This window comes from Heteronotia binoei, chromosome 10 (genome assembly GCF_032191835.1).
Source record: "Heteronotia binoei isolate CCM8104 ecotype False Entrance Well chromosome 10, APGP_CSIRO_Hbin_v1, whole genome shotgun sequence".
Lineage (NCBI taxonomy): Eukaryota > Metazoa > Chordata > Lepidosauria > Squamata > Gekkonidae > Heteronotia > Heteronotia binoei.
In genome coordinates, this window is record NC_083232.1 from 67,746,733 (window position 1) to 67,772,355 (window position 25,623).

General features: G+C 40.6%; 1 protein-coding gene across 1 annotated transcript in view; it reads right to left on the minus strand.

Annotated features, from left to right (window-relative positions):
* Positions 1 to 24,805, minus strand: part of GADL1 (glutamate decarboxylase like 1) — a 116,006-nt gene extending 91,201 nt beyond the window's left edge. The window contains exons 1-4 of the mRNA XM_060248825.1: positions 24,624 to 24,805; positions 3,720 to 3,895; positions 2,996 to 3,122; positions 282 to 372 (exon numbers count right to left, since the gene is read on the minus strand). Coding sequence (XP_060104808.1) covers positions 282 to 372; positions 2,996 to 3,122; positions 3,720 to 3,895; positions 24,624 to 24,663 — 434 coding nt within the window. The 5' untranslated portion in view covers positions 24,664 to 24,805. The remainder of the gene's footprint in view (positions 1 to 281; positions 373 to 2,995; positions 3,123 to 3,719; positions 3,896 to 24,623) is intronic.
* Positions 24,806 to 25,623: the final 818 nt, after the last annotated feature.

The following is a 25,623-nucleotide window of genomic DNA, read 5'->3' on the forward strand; positions in this document are numbered from 1 at the left end:
TTTGTTGCAATAAAGAAGAAAGAGGAATCAAAGACATTTTATTAACACAGAACATTAATGACAAATCAGGTTTAAGGCAAGAAGCTTCCCTCTGCATCTTTACCTAAGTGCCCATGGAGAGTATTTATCAGGGAAAGGCAAGCTACAATTAGTTTGACAGCTGAAAAACTTGCAGCAGCATTCACGTTAATTTAGATGTTAACCCACAGGAAATAGGATGTGCCACAATGAAATAGCAATCCAGACTCCATGCATTGATTAAAAAAACAAAATGCACTTACACGCTTGGATTTAATGCTTCTGTAATGAAACGCGCCACTAAAGAGTAGTAATCAATACCAGCATACAACTGATTAAAAAATCTTGGATGATCTGTAAATTCAAGAAAATGAGACAGAGTAAGTGGTATGTGAAAAGCACATGCAGAACTTCTCTGCAGTTTTAACTCTGCATAAGTATGGTTTCATAGAGATGCATAAGTATGGTTTCATAGTCGGAATGTTGGGCAAGGCTAGAGAGACTGTGGCTCAAATCCACATTAAACACCAATGCAAATGAGATGTGCGGTCCCAGCAAGGCAAATAATGGCTCCACAGAGCTGCTTCAGCACAGGAAAATGGCACAGAGGGAAAACTGTTCCCATCCAAGCCACAGTGTGCCTGGACACGGTGTGTGTGGGGGGGGGGGGGCGGTTGTGATCACAAACACTAAATAATGCAGTTTCAATCCACTTTCAGTGCACTTTCCAACTGAATTTTGCCAGTTTACACAGTAAAATCCAGTTGGAAAGTGCATTGAAAGTACATTATTTAGTGTGTGTGATAGCAGCCAAAGAGTGATTTTTTAAACTTAATTCTCAAGACTATGGCACTGGGAGAGGAAGTTAACCTTCCCCCATCACACTTTGAAGAACCACCTTTTCAGACCAAGAAAACACTGGTGAAGAGGGCTATCCTCACCCTGCACATGATTCTTATTCACCTGAGAACAGAGTTTGAAAAATCCCTGGGAGCACCTGACATAAAATTGCCAGTTGAATTCTGTTTTAATTTGAATCTGAATTAAGTCATCATGTGACTGAGAACTGGGCTTGAAAAAAATCTATTGAAGCTCCCAACAAATAACTGCCAGCAAAAATCTGTTTTGGTCCTAAATAACGTGAGATGGATGCTCTCAGATGCAATGTTCAGATTTAGGCAACTCTGTTAACTTGTCAAAAAAGTCTTACTATAAACTTGGCTACATGTTATTCTGACTACTCCTCTCTCTATGTTACTCCTCCTCTCCCTATGTTGAGGTTTACTAGTTATAAAAACTGTGGAACAGGGGCTGTAGTAGGGAAGGGAACTAGGTGAGACTGAAAGAAGAAGTCCAACTCATGGAGGAGAAACTGGGAAGCCTACCATATAGTGGCCTAATTCACATAATGAATCTTGCTTCACATGAAGGCTGGAGGCATCCGCAAAGTCCATGAATGGGCCTACTTGGATATATCCATACTTTCCTGCTTCTCACCAGCACTGCAATTGAAATGGCTGCGGGTGGCTTCTTGGATGGTTCCTCCACCTTAACCAATGCCATAGCGAGCAGTGTGGCTCTCTCCCAGCTGGTCCACAACACCATGTCCCAGGCAGCCTCTAATAGTATCACTGTGGCCTGCAGAGCATCTGGCTTTTCACCTAGGGGCAGCCTCAATGCTGTCTGGGTTCCTTGGTGCCACTGCCATGATAGTTCCAACAAGATCAGGGACAGAAGAGTAGGCTAAATGGCAGGCAGTAGTGGCCCAGTTCAAGAGAAACCCAGGAACTGCTGACTCTGTGGCTGGGAAGAAGGCCTGACCCTGGAGCAGCTAACCCTGAGTCCAAAGGCAATGTGCCTGACTCAGCAAGTTGGCAGAGGACAGATGGGAAGAGGTCTAGGCAGGCCCCGAATGATGGGGGACCTGCTCTTGCCCATCTCCCTGCCTGACCAATGGCACAAGGGAGGAGAAGGAGACATCAGCTGTCAACTCTGGAGTGAGGAGGAAAGAGAAGACATTAGCTCAATGAGTTTTCTGGGGCTGACAGGAAGAGGAGACTGGATTTATACTATGCCCTTTACTTGGGAGTCTCAGCGTGGCTTACAATCTCCTTTCCCTTCTCCTCCCCACAAAAGACACCCTGTGAGGTAGGTGGGACTGAAAGAGCTTTGAGAAAACTCCTCTTGAGTAGAACAACTCCTCTTGAGTAGAACAAATGAATTGTGACTGACCCAAAGTCACTCAGCAGGTGCATGTGGAGAAGTGGGGAATCAAGCCCAGCTCTCCTAGATTAGCATCTGCACACTTAACCACTACACCAAACATAGTGTTGAGGGCCAGCTGGGAGAAGGGCTGGGCAGCCCGCTATCTTAAATGCAGACTCTCACAAGTGCTGAGGAGGATGGAGAGGATGAGGAGAAAGAACAAAGTACTGCAATCCCTTCCCTCACCTGAGGCCTGGGAAGTCTACCTGGGTCACTCACCCTACAAGATGGTGAGGGTAAGAGATCTGTGCTAGAGTGTGATTGTAACTTACAAATCACTGCTATATCTAAACATGCCATATATTCTCTTCTGGTTGGACTTAGTGGCTTGGATCCAGCAATGTGCAAGATTTCACACAATACTAAGTGATGGATTTTTGCATTTCTTGTGCCTTTTCTCTTCATATATTATAGTGCCCAGAAACCAGTTGTGCAAGATTTTGTGCAGGAAAAAGGTGGATGGGAATAGAATACATCTGACAACACAAACAGCTATCACAGTGTTTTTTTCTTGTGCCTCTGCTTGTGCAAGAGCTCTAGTGCAAGTTATAAGTCTTGTGCTGGGTCTAGCCCAAAAGAGAACACAGTATGTCAAGTTGTCATCTTGTTTCTCAAATGTTAAAAATAAGAACTACCATCCCACCCAACTGCTTGAAGGAACTTCAGAGAATCAAAGGAAAGAAAACAATCAATACATGGATAAGATTCATACTGGTTTTGACGCTGAATCGTATAACATCCTGACAAAGCTGTAAGAGTCTCTGATGGGTCTCTCCAGTGTCTTTCAAATCCAGATCAAGTAGTGCTTTTAGTTTTTCAGGAGGCTGCCATTCACACACCTAGTTATGAAAAAATATCATTTATGAAATGTTGGAGTATGAGGAAAATACTGATGACGACAAAGCCTAAATCATCATGACATTATCTACAGAATTTCCAATATTCCCTGTAAAATGAATGAAAAAAATCATTTTTGATACTGATCTAAATAAAAGTGATTCTGGTTATTTTTAACATTGCAGAATCTTCCAGAATCTCCCAGCATAAATTGCTCTGATTTGTAAATAGATCTGAAGCACAGTGTTCCGTCTGAAGATTCTGAATTCACACTTTCTAATTTCTCATTCCTTTCCATATTATTCAAATGTGAATGCACCATAATGCATACAAAAAACAAGGCCTATAATGGATTAAACATTTTCCACCATTGATATCCTATGAAACATGTTTTCTTTGGGAGCAAGTCTACTGGGAAGGAAGACCAGGAAAGTCTCCTTAAAGTTGTGTCAACCATAAATTATCAAATCATATTTTAAAAGCCCTGTTTTGTTGAAGAAAGACCACATATAAGAAGCAAAGTAGTTATAAGTTTAGTACAATAAAATGGAAGTGTGGAGATTACTGCTAATTATATATAAGAAAATATGGCAACTAACCTTTTCTGTTACATCAGTGGCTTTCTTGATCACCTCTTCCATGATTATCTTACTGGCCTCCTCCACAAATTTTTCTCCTGCCTTGGAGTCTGTTACTGGGCCATTTAAAATTACACCATCCACTAAGATTGCATTCTTCTTTCTCTGCAATGTTTCTCGTTGGTTGCTAGTTTCAGCTGTAGATAAGTACGAAAAATGCAATAAGAGTACACTATTGTACTCTGACATTTTTGCTTGTTAAAAAGTAAAACAACAGGCAATCTCATTCATGAACATCATACTCTTCTGCTCTTTCATAATGTTTTAGTCATTAAGAGAGGCCTGACTTTAAAACTGTGCAAAAGATTCACCGAGAAAGTGCTTATTTCCAATCTTTCTGGCAACCTACAGCTGCAATTCTATTGTGCCTTCAACAGTTAACTTTACTAGGAACAACTACTGTGGCAAAACACGCTAGGAAAATATTATTTTCCCACAACAGAGATGCTACATGTGGGACTGACGTTTGGGTTATTCTCTCAGTTGTGCAATACCTGTACATTAAACTGATCTCTCAAATGGCCATCCTAGGATTGTGCTTTCTATTTACTAAGAAACTATCTCAGGCTTATCCCAACAGAACAACTTTTTCTTCCACATATTAAAAAGTAAAGAAAGGATGATGATGCTGTGTGTGAGTGTATGCATGATTGTAGTGTTGAAGAGCAGTCTAGTTAAGCTCAGATAGATATTGAATGTTAGCACCAATTCTCAAATGGAATTCTCTGACTCTCTCTAAGGAAACCTGAAATACTAAAAAGATAATACCTCCTTCCATATTTCCAGTCTGAAAAGCACATGCCTGGAAATCCTATTAACTCTAGAGAGGATTAACATGGAACTCGGTTTAATAAAGAGAGATGCTAAAACTGAATCTGAGTCCAGTCACTGGGCACAGATGTGTATGGGGGGGGGGCACTGGATTTGCAGTTGCTGGCTCTTCCAATATGGTCAAACTCCTGTATGCACAAGAGCATACATGTGTAGGTCCTGCATGAAAGATCTCTGCCTGAAACATTGGAGAGCCACTGCCAAGAGATAATACTGGCCTTGATAGGGTCTTCGTCAGCAATTCTGTTCATATGTTACAATGAACATATGTACATTCTGTATGTGCATACATATGTCCGCTTTGTAAGAAAGAGAAAATTCACATACTTTAAAAATAAAACTAGAGACCAGTACCTGGATAACTGTGGGATTTAAATTACACATTCACACTGTACATGCTTCAACTATTTATTCAGCTCATGTCTAAAAAAAATCAAGTGTACACTGTCCATGCATTATAAGAATGTTCACTGTAGGACAGAAATGGGACTCGCAAGGGAAATTCTCCTCTCTAAACAGTTGTGTCTGTATGCATTTTGACCATTGGCAAAGTTATCCATGCATTTGTTACCTTGATACCAGAAATCTGAAAAGTGCTTAATCTGAAACGGCCCTGAAGGTTTGTTTGGAAGTTTCAGTAGTTTGTCTGCCATGGAGAATATCTTGCAAGGGACTCATGACACAAGTCCTCAAGCATCTTTATAGGTTATGAAACTCAAGAGGCTGCTTGTGCATGATAAAGCCCTGAACTGATTAAATGCCACACACCAAAGAGACCATTCGTTCTCCTTTGCTCCAACACCAACACCACCCAAATCAGAAAAGAGCCAAGTTCAAACAGCAAAGGATATACAGAGGAATAATCTCCTCAGGTTGTCCCTTTCCTGATGGCTTCCCAAATTCCAAACATTTGAGAGAAGCTGTGTAATTTTCAAAGTTAAACCTAGCTCTCATAGGTAGGGCTAAATTAGAAAGAAGTACAAATGGCGCAGAGTGGTAAGCTGCAGTACTGCAGTCCAAGCTCTGCTCATGACCTGAGTTCAATCCCGGCAAAAGCTGGGTTCAGTAGCTGGCTCAAAGCTGGCTCAGCCTTCCATCCTTCTGAGGTCAGTAAAATGAGTACCCAGCTTGCTGGGGGGAAAGTGTTAGATGACTGGGGAAGCCAGTGGCAAACCACCCCGTAAAAAGTTTGCCATAAATATGCGATGTGATGTCACCCTAGAGTAGCACCAATTTATACAAACTGAAGCACCTACCCATCTGGATTACAGGGGTGTGATTACAGAAGGTGAGAACCAGACAGATTAAATTCAGCACTGAGAATGTGGGGCAAGGGGATCAAGCAGTGATTGGCCTCACTTGGTTGTGTACACATTTACTGCACCACAGCACACATAGACTGAGAGTTGGAAAACTGGGTTTTGCCCAAACCCTTGCCAAACTCTGCCTGATCTGCTCAGCTCACACTCTCAGTACACCAGAGCAGTCATATCTGACTTCCCTGCAGAATATGCATACAAAGACCTATATAAAGCACAATATGGTTGACATGTGGCCCTAAATGAACCTTCCTGCTCAGACATTGATCAACTTGGAAACACACAAGCACATTAAAAACTGTCTGATTTTCACAGGTCAGAAATCTCATGTGCATGCATATAAAAGTGCCTTTCTGTTTTTCACAGATGCACCCAAACAGTGGGTGACAGTTAAAATGCACTTTTAAATGCTACTGTATGAATTCGTCCTAAGTGCATCTTAGGACAAACACAGATTTCTGGAACATGCCTGTGAGCTCGTAGCAGCATTTAATATCACCCAATGGAAGTGCTCTAAATCTGAGCTTATGGATTATTGATGGCACAAAAATAGCTTACAGAAAAGGCCTGAAACAGCTTTCATGCAAGGAAATAGGATCCATAATGCTGGTATGTCATTTGAAATCAATGGCATGGGGTGGGGTGACCAGTACTAGTTTATCAACATCAGCATGAGTGAGTCAGAGAGAGAGACTTGTGTTCTACCAAAAGGTTATGTGGTTTGTTTAGCAGTTAAAACAAAACCTGTTATCGCAGGAAGCTTTACTAACTTGGTACAGAACAGGCTACATCTTGCAATAAAAGACCAAACTCTGCACAGTTTTTTTCAAATAAGTACGCTGGCAATTCAATGCAAAACAAAAAATCAAACTGTAGCAAATCAATAAGCACAAATGCATTGCCACTTCTCAACTCCAGAGCTTCAACTTGTCTCGAAATATTTTCATCTAGCAGCACTTATTAGTACCTGTAATAGCCAAAATAGACGAAACAGAACTCCTGCTGTACCAAATTAAATTTTAAAGACAAGCCGTAATGATTTTACGCCTTATAAGGGATACTGCTTCATTGCCATCACACTGTGAATCAGGTTTTTTAAAAAAACAAACCCATGTTCTATATTATATTATTCCTTCTGGATGACAGAGAATTCACTTTCCCTACTGATTTTATGTAATCACCCCTCTGTGAATGGACCCTACCGAAATAATCGTCAGTCCAGATACAGAGTAAATATGATTCCCTAGCAAAACCATTTGCTGTGCCCACTAAGGCACAAATGCAAAGGTAAGACAAAAACTGTGTTGATGATAGCACACAGGCACTTAAGTTGTCTCTCTGTGGTGAGAATGCTGCGACACAAAAAGTCATTTCTGAAAGTTCAGAAATGGCACACCCAACAGTACTAGCTGTACTCCATTATTCCAGGATTGGGGTAAGGATCTGATTGTTCCACCAAATTAAGAGAAGGATCCCAGGCAACGAAAAGCAAGGACTTCATACTATGGGCTTGAAGATACATTACAATTTCTTCCATGTTTATTTTCAATTACAGTACTTTTTTTTCCTTTTGCTAATGCAGCCCCTGGGATTGCTTTGTCCAGGAAGAGAATGGGTGTGGGGAGAGAAGGAAACTTCAGCCATTTTCTTCCCCACCATTTTCTCATGGGGCATGGGGGAAGCCCCCGCACAAACATGTTACTCTTTTATTGTTGTTTTGGAATTTCTGTATTTCTGAATTTCTGTATTTTGTGTGCTCCCATGCTTGGAAATCATGGTGACTTCTGGCAACTCCTGCTGTGGCATGGAGGACATTCAGAGAAGTCTGCCTCCACCTCCTGACTCTGCCGTTCTTTGTAGGTCTCCCATCCAAATACTTGTTAGGGTTAGCCATGCTTAGCTTCTGAGATCTGATGAGATCAGGCTTGCCTGGGCTATCCAGGTTAGGGCATAAACATGCTACTTTTACTCCTGCTGGGGAAAAGTTTCAAGTACCCATACACTGCCCCATGGGGTGTGTGTATACAGGGGTAAAAACAGTTCTGGGGTGTGTTTTTCTACCTGAAAGAAAAGGGTTAATGTTTCCCTTTCTTCCCCACCTCATTCTTGAGAAAACATTCCTGGAAACTGAACAGTCAAGCCCTAAACTTTGTTCTGATATGCTAGCTTTTTTGAGAGGAGGGAGTTTTGCTTTTGTTTAAAAAAACATTCAAATGCACTTGCCAAAAGAAGCCCGCCTAAAATCTACTAGGGACAGGGCCTTCTCTGTTATGGCCACTTCATGGTGGAACCAGCTGCCGGAAGAGGTGAGGGCCCTGTGGGACCTTACACAGTTCCACAGGGCCTGTAAGACAACCCTCTTCCGGCTGGCTTACACCTAACTGACATAGGAAATTAAATGTAGCTCTATCAGATTCTTGTTCTGCATACTGCCGCAATGCTTAAATGTTTTGAATGTTTTAAATGTTTAAATATCTTAAATATCTAACTTAAAATTTTATGTTTGATTTATCTGTTGTAAGCCGCCCTGAGCCACCTTGGTGGGAAGGGCGGGATATAAATCATAAATAAATAAATAAAATGAGGTTGTAGAGGACAGAAAGGACAGCATCATGTCATGTTAGTGTATATCTGAACTGGCCTGAATTTTCCATTGGTGTGGGAAAGTCACCAAATTCAGGATCCAGCACGGCAGTTTATGGGTGTATTAAACATAGCTCTATCCTAAATTCATATACTAGAACTTGAGCAAATTGAAAATGCGGAAAATACTTCCGAATACTGATCCATACAAGCACCATACCTGTAAGAAATGCTATTTTCTTCAGATCTTGGTGACTCCCTGCTCAACCAAGTAGCTCTTCATCATAAACAGAAGAACTGCTTCATAGCTGCATGGCTTATACAGTCAGCAGCCTCTGCTTGATGAACAACTTACTTGTTTTTCAATAGCTTGTATTTTAATACTGCTGTTTTTAATTGTAAGCCACTTCAAGGAGAACTTTGAAGAGGTGGTATAGAAATATTCTAAATAAATAAATAATGAAATTGCTTGCCGTCTATCTCCCAGGAAGCCACACAGTAACCATCTAACCACACTAGCAGTTGGGTTCTGATCAGGAACTCAATTTACCTGTACTAGATTACATTAGCTGCCTTCTGTCACCATATGGGGTCCCAACCAGCACAAGCAAAAACTGGTAAGGCAGCTAAGGAATGCTCTCACCACGTGGAAACGTGGGTCAAAAATTAGTATATAAACTATGGGCAAATATGGCAATCTCCAGTAGCCCAGAAAAAGGATTTTGTTTTTAAAACTGTGGCCAGGCTCCAAAGAATTCCAAAGTACTTACACATGCGTAAGGGAAAAGGGCATTCTGCTGATTTCTGCTTTCTAGCCATTTCTAATATTTTATGGGACACAACTGCAGAAAGTTTCTCCCACCTCCAAGGGTATAGGCATAGCAATAATACTGCATACCTGTGCCCCTGTACTACCAAATTTCCAGAATACCAGCAATCAGGGCTGTTCCCACCCCCCACATTGTGCCAGTGGACAGATCAGGCAGCGATTACTTTGCCATTCAAGCTGGAAATGAAGAGGCATGTGTTACTCTAGTCCACAATTTCTATCTCTGTGACCCATTCCCACACTCTGCATCCAAACTTCAAATTCATGTCTTCATTGTTAGTAGTTAAATCAGTAGGCATGGACAATAACTCCTCATAAAGTAGTGCACATTTAAAAAAAAAAAAACATGTTTTGGAGCCACAAACCAGTAGAAATTTTTCTGGTGCACCACCAACTTAAGCAGCCATGCTCACTACCCATATAAAGAAGCTTTTCCAGGGTTCATCTGTAGGAAGAGAGGACTGAAAAATCCCTGTACTCTTTAGAGCAGAGATCCCCAGCCTTTTTGAACTTGTGGGCATTTTTTGAATTCTAACACAGGATGGTGGCTGCAAACACAAAATGGCTGTTGTGGGTGGCAGAACCACACACATGCCCAAAGGAAGTCCAAGGGCAGGAGGAAAGAGTTGTAATTTTAAAAATACAGTGTGTGGGGGGGGGGGATGAGATAATAAAGCTGTGGTAGCACTAAGAAACTATATAATCTGCACAGTAAATCAGATCTCCAAGGACTTCTCAAAAGCAAAACTAAAAAAGAACCGACATAATCCCACCCACCTTCTGCAAACACTTGACATTCAACAGGAAAGGGGTAGGCAGGCTCCATTGCACCCATGGGCATCCCACTGGAGTCTCCTGCTTCAGATTCTAGGGCTATATCTTACTTTGAAAACATGTTCTCTTTCTGTGAACCAGTTTGAGGCATAACCCACAGCTGATGAGAGATTTAGGAATCAGATACAGTACTCCAAATCATATTTTTAAGACTAAATTGTAAAGCTTATGGGAAAGAAAATGGCACATAGCCATACTCTCAATAATTATATGAACTTGAAAGCTCTGCTTCTGGTCCATAAAATCTCATCCAGCAATCCAGTAGAGAAAACGTTGCTGAGGTAGAGAAATAATATTGGAGGAGGTCTAAAACAAATTTGCAAGGGGAGCTGAAGGGTTTGTGTGACAAGGATAGGTGAAGCAGTATGTGTTTAGAGAAAGCTAAATTGTTGGGAGGAGTACATTTAAAAGATATCTGAAGGTAGACTAACATCTATGCTCTGAATGTTATATGTACTTTGCGAACTATGTGTGTATCAAAATACAAACAATCCAGGATGATTTTAGTGCTACATTTCATTGTGCCTGAGCGAGAAACTGAAAGTCAGGATCCTAACAGTACAATGCCATATGAACCTATCCAATCATCACAGCCATTTTCAGGACCTTATTTCAGGTGCCCTGACGGATGACACCACAACCGTGGAATTCCCTCTCTGTCGAGATTTGTCTGTCCCCTTCTATCAGTAGGTAAAGGCTTGTCTTTGTTCTTTAGCATTCTCACAGACCTTTCTTCCAATTTTAAAAGTTTATTTTAACAACTTTATCATATGCCACCTCTGAGATCCTAAATTGAATGGAGAGGAGGCTTTAAAAAAAATCTAAAATCAATCAATCAATACCAGATCAAATCCTTCTAACCCACTGGCTTTACAGACTTTGAAGGATGCAGCTCTGCTTAGGGTGACACCGTAATTTCTTTGAACAAACCAGGATTTACTGTAATTTTTTATTCCACTTTTCCTCTCCATCACACACCTGTGATTTGAACTTTAGTACTGCCTGTGATACGAACTTTGGTATGACCTGGATAGTCCAGGCTAGCCTAATGTTGTTAGATCTTGGAAGCTGCCAAGCAAGGTAAGCCTGGTTGGTACTTGGATAGGAGACCTCCAAGAGATGGTTGCTGTTCAGAGACAGCAACAGCAAACTACCTCTGAACATCTCGTGCCTTGAAAACCCTACAGGTAAGTTGGCTGCAACTTGATGGGAGGGGGGGGGAGGGAAATTACCTATTAAAAAGATCAGGTTGCCACCAGAATTTCTCAGCACTAGGAAATTCTTAAGCAGACATTTAACAAGCTCTGCAAAAGTATATAGGAACAAAATTGCTTTAAAACAACATAATGAAAAGAATATAGATTCAGGTGAATAGCTGTGTTGGTCTGAAGCAACAGAAGAAAATCTGAGTCCTGTGGCACTTTTAAGACCAACAAAGTTACAACCATTATAGGATCACTGCCAGAAGAAAGAAGATCCCGCCTATACTGAGACTGAACAGCACCTTGAAATGTATTTTAAATTGTAATTGTAAATGTTTTTGAATTGACTGTCAGCTGCCCTGAGTCTGCTTGCAGAAAGGGCAGGATATAAGATTAAAGTAATACATAAATAAATAATAAGTTTTATTCAAGATATAAGCTTTTGTGTGCACACACACTACTTCAGATACATTGAAATGGAAGTTATCAGTCCATTCATACAGGTAGAGGGTGAGCAGCAAATTAGCATACAACATAATGAAGATGTTTAACAAATGCAAGTTCCATGCAGGAATAACAAGCTTAATTTATTTGGATTTAGTTCTGAGGGGAAACATAGTGAAGCAAATATCAAAATTGGAGATTGATGTGTAAATGTATCCTTAATTGTAGAATACTGACAGAAATTAAATTAGACCTTTACATCTGTATTCTCACCAAGAGGGAATCTACATCCTCTTCATTTTATTATATTTCTTATTTGGAATAGTAGATAGGAATAGTGATTTGTAATGTAATGTAATGAACAGTTGAATGTAATGCATTTTGGAATGATAGACTGGAGTGTATTTTCTGGTCTGGTAAAAGAGGAGATAACACTGAACAACCGATAACCCCACCTTAAAGAAAAGGATGCTGTTAGTTATCTCCATGCTTGAGAGGAGACAGATGGAGCACAACAGCAAGGTATAATTTACTAGTCACCCACTACTTATATAAATGGACTGGTAACTTCCATGTATCTGAAGAAGTGCAGGTACACACAAAAGCTTATACCTTGAATAAAACTCAATTGGTCTTTAAAATGCCACTGGAATTGAATTTTTATTGTGAAAAGAAGTTCCTTTTTATGTCCACTCAAAGTTCTGACACTAAGCAATTATAATTCTTTAAATGAGCACAAAAGGAAGAAGGACATTTAAAAGATGGCAAATAAAAAGGAAGGAGACACAAAGAATTTTAATGTAAAACATACTTTAATCATTATTTTATTTGGAATGTAAGCTAATAATTTCCAGTTAGAGGAGGAAAGCTCCTGCAATTATTTCATTTCTTTTTACTACAAATGTACAACATTTCTAGGCTAGCAGCAAACTCCTAAATACTGATGTAAGGATTAATAGCAATGACCAGCATTTGCAATCCCTTGATATTACATGGCTGCAAATATTCAAATCATGCCTACAAATGTTCATTACATGGGTTATTTGCTGTTGATAGCCAAGATGCAAGGATTTCAACATCAGCTCATACTGAGATTTGGAAAAACACAAGTCCAGTATATTTCCTTTAGAACAATAAATGCGAGCAGAATCTTGTCTTCTTGAAGTCTTTCCCATCACAGAAGTGCAGGAGAGTGCTCAGCTAACTTCTACTGAAATGCTTATGGATGAATTTGCAGATGAAGAGCTTTTCAGAGCTGATCATCACCTAAACATGCTTCCTTATGGCGTGCAAGGGGCAAAAGTAATTTTAACCGGCTTATCCACTGTGCAGTAGGTTCATACCTGCATCATTCTCAAATGGAACATTGTAAAAGACTCCCAAATTCCAGAGAATCAAGAGTAACAATAATAATTCATTCAAACATTAAATATCCTTCTATTCTTTCAAACAGTTAGAGCTGAACTGTAGTAACTTGCTCTGCGGGATCAGAATCTTATAATCACACTGAACCATACACATTTTCACAATGTAGCTACAAACCTCTGTCAGCCTTTCCTTTTTAGAAATTTAGAAAAAGAGCCAACCTACAACAATACCAATATTGTAAGATAAACAATAGTTTTTGCCAAGATTATTCGACTGGGCCTCTTACTACAGAGTTTAAATAAATGTTGATCAGTCTTTAAATATCCACTGAATAGTGAAATTTCATGCCCCTCATGCTTCATAATTCTCACAAATTGTGACACAGAAACTGCACAAAGAAAAACTGAGAATGCTGTTCAGCTTAGTTGTATCAATGGGGTCTAAAGGCTTCTGTAATCAAAAGCCTAGTTCACAGATTTTTTTAAAAAAAAACCTAATTGTGCTATCTGTCCTGGCAACAGCCATAACACTGTAAACCAAAGCTGATTCCACACTAACCTTGCTCTGCGCCAGGCTTTTGTTTCTCTCCGGAGCAAGCTAGTGATTTCACACCAGCTGCTCTATGCCGCCATTTTGCATGGGAAAAACCCGCAATCTGCCATGCTGGAGTGTAAACCTGAAAAAACAGGTTTATGCTGAGGCATGGCAAATTGCGGGTTTTCCTCATGCAAAATGATGACATGGAGAAGCTGGTGCGAAATCATTAGCTTGCTCCAGAGAGAAACGGAAGCCTGGCGCAGAGCAAGGTGTGGATTCAGCCCAGTTCAACATAGTATTTTCACATAGATGCTTTGCATTATTACAGTGCTGCTTCTGGACTATAATTCTTATTTAATTTATTTTAAATGTTTTTCTCCTTATACATGGGGTATTCAAGGGGCTGCCATTACTTGAAGTAAACTGCAAAAGCGGAGGAGAAAAATCAGTCTCTAAACCAGGAGTGTCAAACATGCGGCCTGGGGGCCAAATCAGGACCCCAGAGGGCTCCTATCAGGCCCCTGAGCAACTGGGCGCCATCTGCTTCCTTCTCCCTCTGTCTTCCTTCCTTCTGCATAACAGCTTGCTTTGCAAGGTTTGCTCAATTGCAAAATCTGTTTTCTCTATTGGCTGAGGTTCCTCCCTTGGGGAGAAAGAGGGGGAGGCAGAGCTTGCTTTGCCAGGCTCTCTCAATCACACAGCAAAGCTACTGAGCCAAGTCTCTCTTCCTTCTATTATCTGAGGCTCCTCCCACTCCTGATCCCCTGGGAAAGGAAGGAAAGAGCCAGAGCTTTCCTTGCCCAGTTCCATGGATCCCATGGGAGAAATACAGGAAAAGCATCTTTAAGACCAATGAGCACTAATGTTTTAAGCATGTTTTATTTTAAAGGGTTTTTTAAAAAAACAAATTAACTGTGTTTGTCTGTGTCCTTTATAAAGTTATATCTCTGTTACCTAATCTTAAATAGGAACACACATGGCCCAGCCAAACAAGGTCTCATTTATGACAGATTTAGCCCTCAAACCAATGAGTTTGACACTCCTGCTCTAAACCATCACTTAGAATAATTTCCAAATTCTGTTGCAGAGAATTCTGAGGTTTCTTAGTTGTTTCTCAGGGGTTTCTGAGTGAGAAGACTAATTGTGGTCCTCAACACAGCTTGTCTACCACTGTGTATCTTTCAAGGAAGTAACAGTGTCTGGTGTCTTCAGATTCACATGGGACAACAGTAAGGCCAGGATTCCTAGCCTTCCACAGAAACCCCCTCGTGCACAGAAGCTCTATGGCAGATGTGTTAAGAGTTTTCAGCAAATAAATCAACAAGGAAAGAGACAGATACAATTAGATACTAAGACAAATTGTAAGAGGGAACATGCCTGAGTCAACCAGAGACAGCAAGCAGCAAATGAATTACTTCAATGTTTTCACCATTGTCACGTTAAAATTATACATTAAACAATACCAATGTAAAATTAAAACAATGATTCCTTTTGAAACTTTAATAACCAACAAGAAAAGACACATTAAATTATTTAATATTAAATCCTGATGATTTCAAAGGAGTTCATAGTAATGCTAGCTGTGGAGAAAAAAACAGATACATCAATTTGGGTTAGGCAAATTTTTAAAACAAGAAGTCCACCAGTTTGCATTTCAGTTAATGTGTAAAAGGTATAAATTTGTGTATGTTTGATACAAAACTGTGTGCCAATTAATTAGGCAAAATATGATGGAAGTTCTAAGTGCTGGGGATGTTACTAGCATATATTTCCTACATATGCATTTAATTTAGAAGTCCCAAAATAAAGGTATTTCAGAAAAATAATATGTTTTCACTCCTCTGATTAAAGATAATTTGCTTCTTAATTAATATATTACTTACAAGTCCACCTTAAGAAGAGTTACACCCTTCTAAGCCTAATGAATGCAATTGATTTAGAAGAATAAAACTGCTCAGGATGGCACTGTTGGACACCTGAAAGAAGTTGATGAATGATCATTTAGTTTTGGGTAGCACTAATTGAAACATAAATATTAGTGACCAACCATTAAGTGGCATAAAGGTAATATTCCATCTTTTGAAAAAATGGCAGTTTAAGATTTGTGAACTGGCATAGTCAATATGATTTTAATGAAATATGTGAGATTTTAAATGACATACAGGATCTTTGGAACAACTTCCTCATTTTATTTAATTTTCAGCATAAAATATAAATGTTAAAATCTATAAAAGTTTTTCATTGGCGTAATCTACTAATCATATTTTGTTTGCTTCTCTTCTTCTTATGAATTCCAAATTAGTGTTACATGTAAACTACCAATAGCATTTCCATTTTTGCAAGAAGAAGGGCCATCATGTCCTTGTTCCAGCATATTAATTACTATCCAAGATCTTTGTCCATCCATCTATATACTATGTGTGGCCACAATCCGCAGATCGCCAAATCCACTTATTGGGGCTTTCATCACATCCAGCAATATTTTTTCCTTGTTTCTTTTCTTTTGTTTCACTTCCAGTCTGAAGAATACATCTTGCAAACTCAAAAACTTGTATACTTTGTGATTTGTCTACAGTCAAATGTATTTTTTTACAGCTGCCAGTGCTAGACTGAAGTGGGCAATATATGGTCTATGGACTAGTTCATCCAGCCCAGTGAACTCCAAGAGGGTGCTTTTGTGAGCACTATGGCACCTACAAATGTGCTGTCCAGTACCCACTATCATCTTTCCCTAAGCCAATTCTGGCTTTCTTCCACCTTAAAGGAGCTGAATGTGCTTCAGAAGAGCCCAGGAGGCATCATTTTTATGTTTGCAAGGGAGCATCCATTCAGAAACAACTGCCTCTAGCATAGAAGGACACTTGGTGTGCAACATCCAAACATTTGTGAGAGTTCCCAATGTTTTCTGACTGGATCTAGACCCCATACTAATAATTATTTTCTGAGTGTTGTCCATTACCTATTCTCAGAATTTCAAAAGTGCCCACAGACTCAGCAAAGAGCAATGACAGGGACCCCTGGTTAATCAAGGACTGCCTCTTAACTCTGTTCTGGCTGTTATTATTTGGCTTCTTCCACCAGATAAACATTTAGAGGAAAGCTTTTCTGGAATATTTTATTTATTTATCAAATTTATATCCCATTCCCTCTCCACTGAACAGGACACAGGGTGGCTAATAGCACTTAAAATATACAAATAAAAACAGTACAAAGATACAATACATAATCTTTAAAATATAAAACAGTTTAAAATCTTTCCCCATTAAAATCTACCACCTATCTATCCAGGTATGATGCGTGGATGGTGAAGACACAGCTGAAATATACTTGCCTGGTGGATCACAATCATCCAAAGGCTACCTGAAGAAAAAAATCAGCCTTGTATGCCCTGCTGAACTTAGGGAGGTCCCACAAGGCATTCAACTCTTTAGGCAGCTGATTTCACAAGACAGGGGCCACTACTGAGAAGGCCCTCATCATTGTTGACGCAGACAGTTCATGGACCAGGGACCTTCAATGAATTCCAACAGGAAGATCAGAGAAGATGGAGAGGATCATGCCAGGAGAGCTGGTCCGGAAGTTATGAGAGTCCTAGGTCATTTAGAGCTTTAAAATTAAGTAAAGACTTTGAATAGGCACCAGAAACTAATTAGGAGCCAGTGCAGCTGCTGTAGAATAGGTGTTATATGTGCTGAGCAGGACACTCCTGTCAGCAATCTGACAGCTGCATTCTGGACCATTTGCAGTTTCCAAAGTATCTTCAAAGACAGCCCTGCATAGAGCACATTACAGTAGCCCAATCTTGAGGTGACTGTTAAGTAAATTGACCATGGCAAGATCCTCCCAAGCCAGACAGAGAACCAGTTAGTGGGCCCTGTACAGTCTTTGTCACCAAGGACACATATTTGTCCATGGAGAGCAAAGAATTGACTCCTGACAGAGTCGACCATAGAAAGTCAGACTCCATCAAGGTTCGGTAGAAGTGGCCACCTCAGAGGCCCAGCCTTCCCCAGCCACATAATCTCTGTCTTAGATGGATTTACCTTCAACCAACTCTCACCCAGCCATTCTCTCACTGCATCCATGCAAGAGGCCAAGACTGAAATGCCAGCTACCAGTCACTCCTTAAATAAGAGGTAGAACCAGGACCAATTTCACACTAGGCTTGCTCTGGGTGGAGAGCCCTTTTGCTCCGCAGTAGCTTGTGCAAGAATGGTTAGAAGCACCAGGGACAAAAGGGCTCTCCACACGGAACAAGCCCTATTGCGAAATCGGTACAGGTGTCACCTGTATACTGATGGCACCCAATTTCAAACCTACTTACAATTTCCACCAGAGAGAACATATAGGTGTTAGATGATATTGGGGAAAGAATCAATCCCTGTGAAACTCCACAGGCTAGTGCATGGAAGAACAAAAGTAATACATGATATAGTGGAATTTACTATATGTGTACACTGTAAACTTTGATTGAGAGACAAATGAAGATGCAAAGTGAAACATTTAGGTTAAATTATTTAAAGCTGAAAAAATCCCAGCACATAAAATACAGCTTGTCTAATAAGCATGAAAAAATGAGTTAGTGTGAAATAATGTTCCTAATGCATTAATATGAACGCTATCTTAGAAGATTAATTGACAAGATGGTCTAACGAAGTATAAGGTGTTAATTTGTCATTCATCACAAGGCTTACTGAACACTCTTTTATTAACCATTGCCTCAGTGCTTAGAAAATGTGAAATCAAGTAGGATTTCTTTACCCTGAGAAACAGTCCCTGATTTCTTCCACACACTTTCTTCTTTACTGATCAACTCAAACTAACAAAACATCATAACCCATATATAATAAGGTAGAGCTGCCCAAGTCACAAAGCCAAATATACACCATCTTCAGGATTTGATAAGCCCAAACCTATCTTGCTTTTGCAATCTCATGTAACCTGCGAAAAAAGAGAGGTTCAGATGTGTCTGCCTGTCTTTCAGCTTATGTGGTAACATTCAAGGTAAGTAAGGACCATGATTTCATCCAGATAACAATGCACAGTTTCTCTGTAACCTGGGTCAGCAAGTAGTTTAACTGGAAGACATGGATAGAGGATGAAGAGACAGTCCCCACCAAAATATCACCAACCCTTATGTGTTGCTTATGTGTTGGAAACTGAAAGGGTTATTCCTAAAGCAGACAGTTTTAGCCCCATCTCTCCAGTTGCTGATTCCTACTTTATAGCATCAAATCCAAAGAAATTTGTGGCCCAAATTATTCACAGTGCTCTGGAATCTGTCCACAGTAGCACCTTCTCAATGGAGGAAAGGGCATTCCTTTTTTCTCATGGATAAACCCAATGAATCAATAGTAGATTATTAAGTGGTTTCTACAGTATATCATGTAGCTGCAAACTGAAGCTATTTCCCCTGCAAAACAGTCTACGTTCTCCTTTCCATAGCCACCATATGGAATGTACTGCCTACATTCACATGAGCAGCACCTTAAAAATCCACACCTACTAAAATCTAGGAAGTTCTTTCCATCGAGGATTCAGAATCAAAGTAATATGGAGGAGAGTGAAATGATGGTGGAAAAGAGCCAGAATTGGGCACTCTGGAGTTACCAATTTGTTCTTTAAAGACAGGAGTGAATATCAGACTACAGTAGCATCTCTCAAGGAAGAGATGGAACAAATCCCTGTTTTGCTAGTATCTATATTAAGCTTACAAGGAAAAGGTCACTTCTATAACCTGATCCACATTTGCCCTTAAGTACAAGCCTGAAGCACAAGCATTGTGTGAATAAAATATAACTTGTCTCATGAAAGGTCTCTTATCAGACTGAGTGCACAATTTAAATTCTTGTGCTGAAGTAAAACATATGCTTGAATAGAGTGAAATGCTTAGCACCTTCCAAGATTGACCTTCTAGGAGCAAGGATATTAAATTCCTGCACAGATACAGTTACCTAATGTAAGTTTGACAGCATAACTTTTAGGCTACTGGAAAATTCCCTTACACAAGAAACACTTTTGCAAGATCTACTTAACTTCATTAGAAAATTCTCAGTAGAAGGCCCCTCTTTTTAATTACATTCTATTCCACCTCTCCACACAGGAGCTCAGATTAGCATAAAATGCTGCTCCTGTTTCATGCTTACAACAACCCTGAAATGTAGAAAAGCCTGAGACAGACAGGAGGAGAGGAGAGAAGAGGGGGAAGAAAGAGAGAGCACTTTAATCCCAAGGAGGCAGCAAGAGACCCACAAGCTGCAAGCGTATGATAAGAAGTTTTGTGACATCATAACTGTGACATCAGTCACATGACATGATGAGGGGTGTCAAAGTTATTACCTCACTGAAATCAAGACCTGGGCTACAAGCTAAGAGCTAGAAGGTGTATCATACTGAGAAAAAAGCCAAGGGTCAAAGCCATGGAGAAATGTCTCCATCACTAAGCGACCAATTCCACATTTAGCACTTGCCTCCCTTCTGTGTAAGGCTCCTTACAGCAGCTCTTTTTCCTGGATTCTGCATTTGCATCTCTGGAGTGGGACTGCATGTTCCCTGCTTGCTCCCTGCCCTGTGTAAACTTGAGAGCCAAGAACAACACCAGGACAAAGGCATATGCGGAATCAGTAGTGACAGTGTGAATGCAATGAGAAGAGGGACATGAGGCACCTTTGCTATCCACATGTATGCATTAGCAAAGATCCTCCAAAAAGCAGCCAAAAAAAGTTATTATGGCAACCTAGGGACTTGTGACCCTGCAGATGAGCTGTAAGACCCAGATGAGGGTCCCTATGAATGAAAGGAGGCTGTATTATATCACACTGACTCTCACCAATTCAGACAAGTTTCGGTCCAAATACTTCTAAAGGCAACTTATACCGAAGCACCTAGAGACAACCAACCCTTCCCTCCATAAATATGCAATTGTTCACTGCCTTCTTTTTCTTCTTTGTACAGTTTAAAAGTCATTACTTTCCTTTGCCATCACAAGAAAACAAAGTAGAGAAGTGCCATCTCCAACACAAAATTTAAATTGAATCCCAGCTAAAACCCAACACTTCTGATTACACACATATTAACAGTATAGAACATTCCAATTTTTCCCAAGTAAAAATAGATACATTTATTTTAACAAGACAGCACTGAAATACAGGACAACGGTGATTAATGTGCCATCTGTCTAGTAGCTAGCATGTACCACTGAAGATCCATGCAGTGCAATCCTGCATAGAGTTACTCCAGTCTAAGCCAGTTGATTTTAATGTGATTAGGCCAAAGTAACTCTGTATAGAATTGTACTGTTAGTCACCATTTTCATTGAAAGTGTGTGTGTGTTTGTGTGTGTGTTTTAAGTGTACTCCCACATGGTTGGAAATGCATTTTGCAAGAGACACATTACTGCCTGATGTATTTAGTCAATAGAGAGTAACAGTAGTGTTAACCTCAATCACCATCAGGGCCAGACTGGTACTGAATTTTATAAACTTCTATAAAACATCCATTTCCAATTCACTGTCCAGGAAGGTTACTATCAACTTGAACACGACCAAACTTATGCATCTGAACCAATTGTGAAATATTGGGGAAATGCGCCAGGAAATGATACATTATGTACTGTTTGGAGTTTAACATTACAATTGAAACTGCTGCATCCAGAGTGGGCACACAGAGTCACCATGAACAGTAATGTTAGGTTTGAATTGATCAGAACATACATAGGGCTTTTTTTGTAGTAGGAACTCCTTTGCATATTAGGCCACATTCCCTGATGTAGCCAATCCTCCAAGGGCTCTTAGTACAGGGCCTACTGTAAGCTCCAGGATTGGCTACATCAGGGGTGTGTGGCCTAATATGCAAAGGAGATATACATATCTTTTTGATGGCCTATCTGCACATTGTTTAATGGATCATCTCCTCCCATATGTTCCTGACTAGCCACTGAGATTTTCATCTCATGTATCTTTTCTCATTTTAAGGGGGAAGCAAGGTCTTTTCAACTGTGGCACCGAGATTCTAGACTGCCCTCTTTAGATGTTTGCCCGGCACCAGATCTGTCTTATATCTGGTACTAGTTAAAGATTTATTTGGTCAAGCTCTTAGGGGACCTCTCCTTTTAACCTCTATATCCCCCCATCTCTGTGGTGATGGTTTTGTTTTTAATCTGTTGATGATCTTGCTAGTTTTAATAGTTATTCTGCTTTAACTCCTGTTGATTATCAGCTAATTTTAACTATCTACTAATTTTAAACTGATTTTAAACTGTTATTCTACTAATTTTAAACTGCTGTTTTAAACTGTTATTTCTGCCCAGTTTTATGATTTGTAAATTTAATTTTGATTTATGTACATGTGATTGTAACTGCTTTTAGTATTGTGTTAGCTGCCTTCTGATTGAAGGTAGGATATAAATATTTATGATAAACAAATTAGAAGAAATTAAGCTGTCAAAAACTGAACACACTAACTTCATTTGATTGTTTGGGAAGACAGGTAGCTGTGTAACCATGCACAAACTGTTTATAGGGAGAGGGGGCCAGAAATTATAGTCCATTTAGAATAAATTCCTTTCATTCACCTAAGCAGTTCAGACTCTGGTGTGAAGGTCTTTCTTTAAACAGACGAACAAACAACCTTCTATTTGTGTGCTGTAGCACAACAATGAGGATATTTACATGATCTTACTTCTCAAATTTAAGCTTTAACTAACAGCTACAGCTCTTTAATCTTAAAAAAGGTAAAGGTAGTCCCCTGTGCAAGCACCAGTTGTTTTTGACTCTGGGGTGATGTTGCTTTCACAACATTTTCACGGCAGACTTTTTATGGGGTGGTTTGCCATTGCCTTCCCCAGTCATCTACACTTTCCTCCCAGCAAGCTGGGTACTCATTTTACCGACCTCGGAAGGATGGAAGGCTGAGTCAACCTGGAGTTGGCTACCTGAACCAGCTTCTGCTGGAATCCAACTCAGGCTGTGAGCAGAGTGTTCCAACTGCAGTACTGCAGCTTTACCACTCTGCGCCACGGGGCTCTTACAATAATACGAAATTTAAATATTGAACATGAAGTAAGAGATGCCAACATACGAACTTTTCAAGCTGCAAGTCACGGTCAAATAACATGTTTTTGATCATAATTTCCATGAAAGAAAAATCCAAAACCCTCAAATCGACTTTTCCTTTTAACATCATTCATTGCAGCTAACTGGGTTTTTAACATTGTCTGTTATACTGCTGGTTTTTTAAATAAAAAAGAACTATGAGTTGTTTCATTGTTTAGTGTCACTATCATGTTATGGCTGTTAACACTTACTTTACTGCTAGTGATTATAATTGTTTATTGATAGTTACACTGCTTTCATATGAAAATTGGGAGTCACCTTGGGCATCAGTGTGGCTGAGAGCACAACATATAAATGTCTTAAAGGAAGGTTTGTTCTGTTTTGTTTTACCAAGCATGAGCCCTGCTTGGATATAATTCCCATGATATTTGTCTTGTAGCCGGTTTTTATTTTAAATCTTGTACACATCTTATTGTGGTTTTATACATTGAGTCACCTTGAGAACTTGAATTATTAAACATGATATAAATACTATAAATGGATAAACCCTTATGTTAGTTGCAAAGGTTTGCAAAGACTGTAAATGTAGAAAACCAAGAAAGTCAATGGCAATATCAAGTACAGTATGGTGTGGCAGTTAGAGTGCCAGACTAGGCTCTGGTAAAACCATGTTGGAACTCTCATTCTACTCTGCACAATAGTTTACCCTGAGCCATTTCCATTCACAAGTTGGATTTTCGTGACCATGTAACTCCATGCTATACATTTATATAGAAGTTCAAAGGGATTTACTTCCAAGTAAATGTGGAGAGGGGCTGTTGCTCTAGTTCCGTGGAATCTGCTGCAACTTAAGCAAAAAAATTCAGAGCAACCATGCTAAGTTTTTCAATTAAGCAACAGATATTCCAAAAAGATCTTGTTTACCATACTCCAGAGCACTGCTTAACTATTACTATTTTCTTATACACATCACTTGGTTCATTTTTAAGCATTTAGAGGACACTGAGAAACCTAAATGAGAATTTCAGATGGATAGCTGCATTAGGCTATAGAAGCAAAAAAATAATGACAGTCCATTGGCACCTTAAAAACTAACAGAATTAATTCCAGCATAATGCTTTATGGAGGGAATAAATTTTGTTAGCCTTCAAAGTATTACTGACTCCCTCCTGTTTTATTTCTGCTACCAATTCCTCCAGCAATTGATTTTAGGCCACATTTCCCCTTATAAAAATTATTAAAAACTGAGTGGAAGTGCACAAAAGGCTTCATGTTGTTGTTGTTATATGTATAAAAAGGGCATTCCCTCCCTGCCCCCCTCCAAGGGAGCTGTACACTGCTAGAAATTCGTCAGTGGTCACAACTGATAAGTATACCAAGAGGGGAAAAGAGAGCGAGAGAAAAGCATTAGTCACTTCATGGAGGGGAAAGATCTCTAATTCAGCCCTCCTTCGCTTTTGAGAGCGCAAGGGAAGAAAGCGCCTGTCCCAACTCGCCTTGCTGGTCTGTCTATCAGAAAGCAAGAGAGAAGATGCTACCAGCAGGGGGGAGGGGGGTGGACCGCAGGTGCAAGCCTGGCCAGGTAAAGCAGTCTCCGAGAACTGGACGGCGACGGCGGGGAGCGGACAACTCTCGCCAAGAACAAAGAAGTGACCGTTGCTCAGGGAAAAGAGCTGCATCCCAAGAGCTGCTCGCCACCAGCCACCCCGAGGAAGCGCGCCACCCGCTCCTTCATCCTACAAAAATATGAAACGGTTCCCCCGCTTTCGGCCGCGCGCCTCTGGGGGGAGAGGGGCACACAGGCAGCAAACGCTTCCGAGGCTTTGTTTAGGGTTTAAGTGGGGTTTGGGTGGTTTATTTTTTACCCTCCTCCATCCCGCCTTCGCAGCTGGCGTCGCCGCTCATTGGTGCGTCTCCCTGGGCAGAGCGAGGCGCTTGGCTGCGGTCGCCGCTCTCCCGTTCCGTCGCCCTGGCCGCCGACGCCTTTGACAAATGGCTGCAGGTGGAAGCCTCCCGACGCCGGGGCTTCGCACGGTACAGGCACACGCACGCGCGCAAGACTCGCCCCTCCGCTGCCTCCGCCTACCGGGCGCGATGGCGCTTGGCTCGCAGAGCGGATCAGGCCGGCGGAGGCGACTGCAGCTGCTCCGACGTGGGCAGGGCTATAAATACCTCACGCGACCCTGAGCTGCTGTCTGAAACTGGGTGAACTGAGGGCAGGAGGGAGGCGCGGGGGGCCCCACGCATGGGGGACAGCGCTCCCAATGTTTTTTTTTAAATAAAATTGTAGTACAATACCCAAAGGTTAATATGTAAAACTGGGGAAGGGCATCATATCCCAGCCAGTATAGTGTTCATTATTATAATTCCTAGTGTTGCCAACCTCCAGGTGGGGCCCGATGATTCCCTGAAAACTCTTTTCCACAAGACAGGTACCAGTTCTACTAATAGGTCCTCATATCCCTGCTGAGCTACTTCCCATCAAGCTGCTCTGAAATCCCCAGAAATTTCCCAGTCCAGAGTTAGCTCTAACCAGAGGGGTAGCCATACTAGTTTATTACAGCAAATATTATAAGAGGAGCCATATGGTACCTTAAACGCACAGAGTGGGAAAGCTGCAGTACTGCAGTCAGAGCCCTCAGCTCATGACCTGAGTTAGATTCCAGCGGAAGCTGGTTCAGGTAGCTGGCTCAGGTTGACTCAGCCTTCCATCCTTCCGATGTCAGTAAAATGAGTACCCAACTCAGTGATGGTGAACTTTTAGAGACTGAGTGCCCAAACTGCAACCCAAAACCCACTTAATTATCGTAAAGTGCCAACACAGCAACTTAACCTGAATACTGAGATTTTAGTTTAGAAAAAACA